The following is a 7,911-nucleotide window of genomic DNA, read 5'->3' as shown; positions in this document are numbered from 1 at the left end:
AAGGCCAAAGCTTGGTGAGTCACCAAACTTCCAGTGGTGACTCACTGTTGGGCGATGTGTGCGGCTGGAATGGCTCTTCTGGAAGCCTTTGGTGGACGTCGTGGCAGTAACGTCGGCAACGTGGAGCGGCGGCCGCGTGTCCCTAGGGTTATAATATCCTAGGGTTTCATCTGGAAGGATGTGGGCCGTTGGATCAAGGTTAGATCCAACGGCTGAGAAGAGGAGCGGCGGTTGGAGAGGATGAAATCTTAATTTGTTTAGGGTTTCCAAACTTGAGCTGATTGGGTTTGGTTTGTAACTGGACTGGTCCAGTTTTGATTGAGCCTGTAATATGTAATAATTATTTATTATTTAATAATAATAATAATATTAATATTAATAATATAATAAAATAATTATAATAAATCAAAAAATAAAACACAAATGAATAATAAAAACTAGTATCTTCAGTAGAAAAGAAACAAAACTCACGAGGATTTAGTCAAAAAGGTTGATAAAGCACCGACTATTTTTTTTTTGACTGAATAAAGCACTGACTATTTAGTATGGCAGCACATGAAAAATGATGTATTTAAGAAAACAAAAACGTCAAATGAGCTAATTAACTGTCAGTACTTCGATTTGAGATCTTTGTAATGAAATTATCTCAACTACTTTAAGGTGAAAGAGTTGTATAAAACATCCATTCAATGTCCCCTCTGTTTATTCATTTCTATTTGTACAACTTATATCTAAATCCAACACATTTATTATTGTTTATTAAGTTGTTCGTGTTCTACATGTTTAAATATACTATTTCAATCTTATTAAAAAAGATTTTATAGTTTGAAGAACTATTTATATTTGTTAGTCTTTGATTATTTATAAAATTTGAAGGTTCAATTTATTTCTCATTATGAGGATCTAATTAATTTTTTTCTTCAAAATTTGTGTTTTTTATAAAAAAAAAATTGGGATAAGATTTAATTGAAAATGTTAAAAAAACAAATTTTATGAGATTTTTTTAAAATTTAAAAGAGACATTAAAACAGTTCAGAGATTAGATATTAATTTTTTTCATTTGGTGAGGCATGACCACCCTCGAAAGTGAGCATAATTCATTTTTCTTCCGCTTCTCTTCATGAGTCGCACGTGACTTTGACACGCTCGTATGAACTCTTCAATAATGAAGCTAGACAATGTATTCGGAGTCAAAGTTAGAATAAAATTTTTCAAGGGATAAATAAAAATTCAATATTTATTAATTTTTACTTTTTCAACTTGGTCATGCATCATGCCCTTGGCATAGCTAGTGACTAGTGAGAGTAGTTTGTGGTGTTTCAATTGTGTAGTTTTCATCCTTTGCAACAGGAAAAGGTTCAGATAAACTAAACTGCCATTATCAACTTTACGTCATATTGGCCATAGAACTTGGCTTCCAGTGCTTTGGATCTTAGGCATGCTTCTAATTATTTGCATTAGTTCATGAGATTGAGTCGACCCCCGACGCTAGACGGCAGAACCAACTGAATTTGTAGTGATTTTACAATTCCAATCAATAAATAAATTCAGCACTGAAAAACTCTAGTAAAATACTTGAAATGACATTTTCTTCCAAATCGGAAGATGGAATATCAACATGTCATAGTCTTTTGTTCAAGGCTGATTGTACAGGATTCACAGAAGCAGAAACAGAACAAGAATCCTCAAATGGCTCTATTTCCCCAAGGAGAAACCCTTTCTGGGCTTTGTATTATTGCAGGTTTCATCCCATTGAACCTAAAATGACAAATAGTTGGTAAGAACTACTATCATAAACAAACAAACAAGAAACTACTTCAAATAACTAATTCAAGACTATATTTTTCAACCTTCAAGGATTGCCATTTAGATTCCGGCCAATGTGAAGAAATATCTTCCTCCCTAACTATAGTACATATGAACCTGCTTTTAGAAAAGAAATCCCAGTAGATGTAAAAGGAAGAGAAAAAACAGAAGATAATTTTTCGACAATATATAGAGACAATTGTACTTTCTTTCAGAAGAGTCTTCTCCCTCAAATCTCATCTTGAAACGCATTCCAAAAGAGAACATTGTCAATAGCCTACTTATTTACTCCTATTATGAACTGACTTGTCCTTAACAAGAGCAATGGGGAAAAACATGAGTTTCGAATAACCGGGATAATGAAACTGGTACTCTCAAGTGTCGATCATGTTTGTATGAAGAGGTAACGTAAACCTTGGTTTGTAGTACACAACAAAAGAGGGTTTGAGTTGCAACAGCATGAGCAACAGTAGCAAGCACTCCTAAATTCTTACACTTGGGATGGTACCGAATGATCCTATAAGTTGCTGCATCATAAAGCATACGAGACAACACATTCATAGTCAAGACAAGCAGATAGGGTAACCGAGAGCCGAGTGATGCAATTACGAACCCATGGTAATCAAACAATATCCTTGTTGTTTTCAATTAAATACTTCTTAAATCCATCTTAAATTCAAATTTAAACAAATTAAACTATAACTCTCAATTTTTAAATTTTAACATAACAATTAGACTTTGACCTATTCTCATTACTATTTATATTTGTCTCTTAATCTATCATTTTAGGCCCCATCCCTAGCGCTAGTGAGTTTGTTTTGATATTTCGTTTTGAATTTATCTAAATCTTAAACCGTAAATTCAAATTAATAAATATATTTTGTTTTTAAATGTAACTGTAAAAATAAAATAGTTAAGAGAGTAAAGAATAAAAAATAATTGAAAATATTAAAATCTTATATCAAAGGATATGGGTCAATACGCATTATTACAAATCAATATTGATCAAAATAGGTCGAAAGACAACGAAATGATTAAGACACGTTAAAATTTAAGCCAAGATTATACTCAGGAATGAGCTCTGTGGGGTCGATCCATGTTAAAATTTATATATTATATATAATTTTCATTTAATAATATTTTGGTTTATGTAAAAATAAATATATAAATATAAAAAAAATATAAAAATTTATTAAATTTTTAATCAATTAGGGGTCGAACTAAAGAATAATAAGTCTGTGTTATCAAATTTTTTGTTCAATTACAATTTAAGTCATTGTAAGTTTAAATATTAGATAAATTAGAAGTTATTTTTTGAGTTTTGAGGTTTTTTTTTTAATTTAGGGTAAATACAAGGTAATATCTGTATAAAGACTTTCAACTATTTTACAATGAACGCTCATAGACCTATATACATGCTTGAACTCAAGACCTCAAGGATAACAACAATCCCTTAAACACTAAGGTCGCTTGTCTGAATTTCGAGTTTAAATACTTAATAGACCTTTATATTTTTCTTAAATAGTCTAATATTTCGACCCCTACTAATATTTAATTATGTCTCTGTCTCTGATTATACTTTAATTACTTTGTATGGTTTTAAGACTGATACGACTGATATAGACCTCTATAATCGGTACCCATACAATAATAAATATTATGGTTTCACCTAACTCGTACAAACGAGATGAAAGTATCTGTGAGGCGAGAGCCCTCTGTGTATAGTTTTATACAGTGATTTCTGGGAGGGGAAAAAATGCACGAATCCAGATTCAAAGGAACTCTCCAACAGGGAAAGGGGGGGGGATTTGACTTTGCATGAGTTTGGAAGTTTAGGGTTTAGTGTTAGTAAGATGTTCAAGTATTTCGTTGGTGAGATGCTGAATTCTTCGTACTATTTTCCAATTGTTACATCAAAACATGACAATAAAAAATTAGCTGAACTTATTCCCAAATGTAATGGGGTAAGGGGAGATAGGATAGTAGGTTGTGCCTCCAACGCCAGGTTGAGAGTAGTTTCCGTGGGAGACCTCCGGCAGTCAGAATTATGAATTGCCTACCGTGGGACTCAATCCCACGATCACAAGGTTAAAAGCCTTGCGCTCTTACCAACTAAGCTGGACGGACAATTCCAAAACATGACAATCTTAAATATATATATTAAAAAATTCACTGAAGATAAAATTTGGGATATTATAAAACATACAACGAAGGAATCATAATAGACCAATCAACAAACCACATTATCTTATAACTTGCACCAATCACGTTGACAAGTAAGTATATATATGGGTTTTGGGCCATATATTTAGGTCATTTTCAATTAATTTATTTTGATAATTAAATGATCATCTTCATGTGTTGCATTGGAGGCTGTAAGTGCTTAGAGTCTTGTCGGTGCTCTAAAAGCTTCCAAAAGAAGAAGAAGAAGAAGATTATCATGTGCATATAATAGCACGAATCTGAGCCTGATCATTAACGAAGAAAACAGAACAAGAGTATATGGTTCTTTGGGTTAATGGCATTTTTGGACGCTTCAATCATTCTTCTTCTGATTTCATTAATTAAATAATAATATAGGTGATCAATTGCTTTATTCAAGATTCCTTGTGCTCTCTCCTTTTTTGACCTCTGCGTTATGAGCAACTGATGGTAAAGTTGTTTCTATTTTGAGAGAGTATTGTCTCTAACTTTATAGTTCTTAATTATTTGTAATCTAAATGTTTTCAATATCAAACAAGTATCATAAGATAGACCAAGAGATATTAGAGGTGCAGTCGCGACCCTTAGAAATTTTAACATTTTTTCTTTATATTTTCTATCGAGTATATAATTTTACACCCTAAAATTTTTAATATATCTTCTTATATTCACACCTCTGACATAAATTATTACAATCGTCCTGAATATCAACCATAATAACAACTAATATATAAATTTGAGGATTTTTTGAATGAGTGAGAGCATAAGTTCCACAAGTGTGTGTGATCAAATGTTTCCATGATTTATGGGACTCGTGCATGTGTATCCTACTTTCAAAGGTCACACTGATCGTACATTATTGAATGGTAATTGAATTTTTGGTCAGCTCGAATAATTGGCCCTCTAGATACCTTCTCCTTCACTTTCCTTTCCAGTTATCATCATTGGTTTTATGCACTTTGTTCGGTAATTGCTTTGGACTATACACTTAAATGCATGATTGTACCTTATGTTCACATGCAAGAAACTTTAATCGATAACACATGGCAGTATTGTGGATCTGTCAATTCATATGTTTAATGTCATATTTATTTACATTATTTTCTGTTTTAATTGTATTTATGACATATTAGTCGATTCTATAAAAAAAAGATAAATATTAGTCAATTAAGTCTTATTGTATTTGTTTTATAACGTAATTCGAACATATTTAAATATATAATTATTTTTCAATTAGAGGTAATTTCATGATCGAAGAAAACTCCAAAATAAGCCCAGTTCTGGAAGAGAAGAAAAAGGGCCCCGGTTCTCCCTTCCAAAACAGGTCAAATTGGCATCCAATGAACTTGGAGTAAAAATCATATGAACTCAATACCACCGTAGTTGGTTGCAACCTAGCCCTTTATATAGTATTTCCCTATTTTGTTCTGGTTACCGGTGCTACATAACTTCAATTGAATGAAGGACAAAGCATGCAGCAGGCAACAGTTGAATAAAAAGTTGAGATCACCGTGAAGTTGGCTTATTCTGGCTTGCTTCTTTGAGTTGCTTTCACCGTTCATCGTTGAATCTTCGTGTTCCTTCTCCACCCTTTTGTTAATTTACTAATGGGAGAGTTAGGTGCCTTAGTCAACACCTTTTAAAGGCGTAAAAGCTAGCAGGATAAGATCATGGCCCTGTAGAGCTCATAGCAAAATATATAAAAGGACGTCCTTTGAATAACCTATTACTAGATAGCGACGAGTGATTTACTCGAAAGCCCGCCCCTCCCTTTTTTTCTCTCCCTTGGACCTTCCTTCTTCCTTTTCTCTCCACTTTTCATACGTTACTTTAAATTCTCTCTATTTCATTATCGTTGGCAGTATTCAATTAGATTAGTTGAGAAAGGTAAAGAGAGAAGAAAAACCATGGGATCTGAAGCAGAGGAGGAGTCGAGCTACATACCGAAGCTGCCGCTGCTATCAGTTTCACGTGCACAATTGCAGTCACCGGAGAGATCAGGGACGTTAACCCCACCATTTTACGTGTCAGCAGCCTCGGTCCCATTTGGCTGGGAAGAGGAACCGGGGAAGCCCAAATCGTGTACAACGCTCGCCACTTTTTCTTCTACCCCAAATGAGCCCGCTCAAAAGTGCCTGGAACTTCCTCCCAGGTTGTTGCTGGATGCCAAGGTCACTAAACTCTCCTCACCCACCACGGTCTTGGAAGGTCCTTACATGGGCAGGGCTAGGTTTCAGTCTTCTTCTTTCAGGATGGGAGGTGAGTGTTACGGATCGTTTCGTTCTGTTGCCAGTGATAGTCCTGAGATGCTGCAGCTTGGGACTCTGGTTCTTAGCAAAAGATGGTACAAAGAGAAAGGGTTTCTTGGTTCTTGGGGGAGAAAGGCCTTCAAGGCTAGACCTAGAAGAGAAGATTACGTGTTCGCATCTTCTGGGGAATACGGAGACGGTGAATGCAGCAGAGACAGAGGAGGAGGAGACGGCACTGGGAGCAACAGTGTTAATATCACTAGAATTACAAGAATTGGCAGCTCTCCCAGTCTTTCTCATTCCAAGTCCCACTTCTGGGTAAGTTTCTCTCTCTTCTTTTCATATTTTCACGTTTCAGTACTCTTCAAGTCTAAGGGTTGTGCTGTTATGCCACTTTTATAGTTTTCGTCAATCAGTACTCAATCACACACCATTCACTTAAATTTTATACAGAAATTAACAGGCCTGGGATAAATTGGGTTTCTGATCAATCAAATTCTCCTTCGAACATTTACTTAAAACTTCAGTATTGAATTCACTATAATGTGCCACTTCAGTAAGCTTTTATCCACCCTGTCCTCTGTTTTAATTCTTGTTCTACAGCATTCAATAAAGTTGTTTGATTTGTGGTTTGGGTATGACAGGGAAGTATATACGAAGGTTTGACGCAAGTGGTTCCATGGAGTAAAAGAGAAAAGAAGGATAAATTTAAGGGGTGACTTTTATCTGTATTTGCACCCCTACGATATGAGTACAAACAGTTTATTAAATTACCTGCACTTAAAGGCCAGGTTGCTGTCTTCCAATCCGCTTGAGGCAGTTGATACTTTGCCGTAAGTGGAAATGTGTAATCAAAGCCCATTACTGTTTTGTTTCATCTCTCTTGTTGTGGGGCTGGGGGATGTTTTGAGCTAACGGTATATAATATTGGATGCGTCTATGCCGTGACTGCAATCTTTTACTCGTTTGGATGTAAATCGAAGTTAGGGTTTGCACAAAACAGAATATGCAGGCTGATATGTTGCAGCAATAAATGTATTTGTAGGCCATCGTTATCATACCCTACGCAGTCGGAAGTCAGAACTTTTGTATTTATGTGAACTTTATGACTTAGCTCTTTCCAATATTTATCATTTACCAAGTACCACTAGTTGTAGTTTGTTCTAATCTAATCATTAACTTCTTTATCTATATTTATGACGAGGGCAGCTCAACAGAAGAAGCACTAAAATAGCAATTTGGGTTTTCTGAGGGCAACTCTAGGGCTGTAAACGAATCGAACGCACACGAACGGAGGTATGTTTATGTTCGTTCATTTAATAAATAAACGAACATATACGAACATGAACATAAACGAACAAAATTTTTTTTGTTCATATTCGTTTATTAAGGAATATAACTTGTTCATGTTCGTTCATTTAATAAATAAACGAATATAAATGAACACGAACATAAACGAACACGAACATAAACGAACATAAACGTTAGAAACCCTACCTTCCATTGTTCTTTTATGAAAAATAGTCGACAATGCAAATCAGCTAAATCTACAGTGATAAATAGCGTAAGAGCTGATTAGCAGTGATGAAATGTTTGAAGATATCAAATATTTTGATCGATCTTTTAAAGATATTAAATGATTCACACAATTTTA

At 34.6% G+C, this 7,911-nt stretch overlaps 1 protein-coding gene across 2 annotated transcripts; it reads left to right on the top strand.

Moving 5' to 3' along the window:
* Window positions 1–5,915: 5,915 nt before the first annotated feature.
* On the top strand, window positions 5,916–7,170 carry LOC120158518 (uncharacterized protein At4g00950-like). 2 transcript variants are annotated; one of them, XM_039169336.1, is made up of 3 exons: window positions 5,916–6,575; window positions 6,902–6,961; window positions 7,047–7,170. In XM_039169336.1, the coding sequence occupies exons 1-3, from the start codon at window positions 5,916–5,918 to the stop codon at window positions 7,092–7,094; spliced, it is 768 nt and encodes a 255-aa protein (XP_039025267.1). In that variant the 3' UTR covers window positions 7,095–7,170. The 2 variants fall into 2 exon arrangements, with proteins under 2 accessions (XP_039025267.1, XP_039025269.1); XM_039169338.1 differs by lacking the exon at window positions 7,047–7,170 and having other exon boundaries at window positions 6,902–6,976.
* The last annotated feature ends 741 nt before the right edge of the window (window positions 7,171–7,911 follow it).

This window comes from Hibiscus syriacus, unplaced genomic scaffold, assembly GCF_006381635.1.
Source record: "Hibiscus syriacus cultivar Baekdansim isolate YM2019G1 unplaced genomic scaffold, ASM638163v2 tig00111318_pilon, whole genome shotgun sequence".
Lineage (NCBI taxonomy): Eukaryota > Viridiplantae > Streptophyta > Magnoliopsida > Malvales > Malvaceae > Hibiscus > Hibiscus syriacus.
This window is presented reverse-complemented; position numbering and strand designations above follow the sequence as displayed.

Excerpts from the sequence above, each read along its gene's own strand:
- LOC120158518 (XM_039169336.1), top strand. The coding sequence starts at position 5,916 with ATGGGATCTGAAGCAGAGGAGGAGTCGAGCTACATACCGAAGCTGCCG. Across the intron at positions 6,576-6,901 it reads ATTCCAAGTCCCACTTCTGG|GGAAGTATATACGAAGGTTT; the intron begins GTAAGTTTCTCT and ends TGGGTATGACAG. Across the intron at positions 6,962-7,046 it reads GTAAAAGAGAAAAGAAGGAT|AGGTTGCTGTCTTCCAATCC; the intron begins AAATTTAAGGGG and ends CACTTAAAGGCC.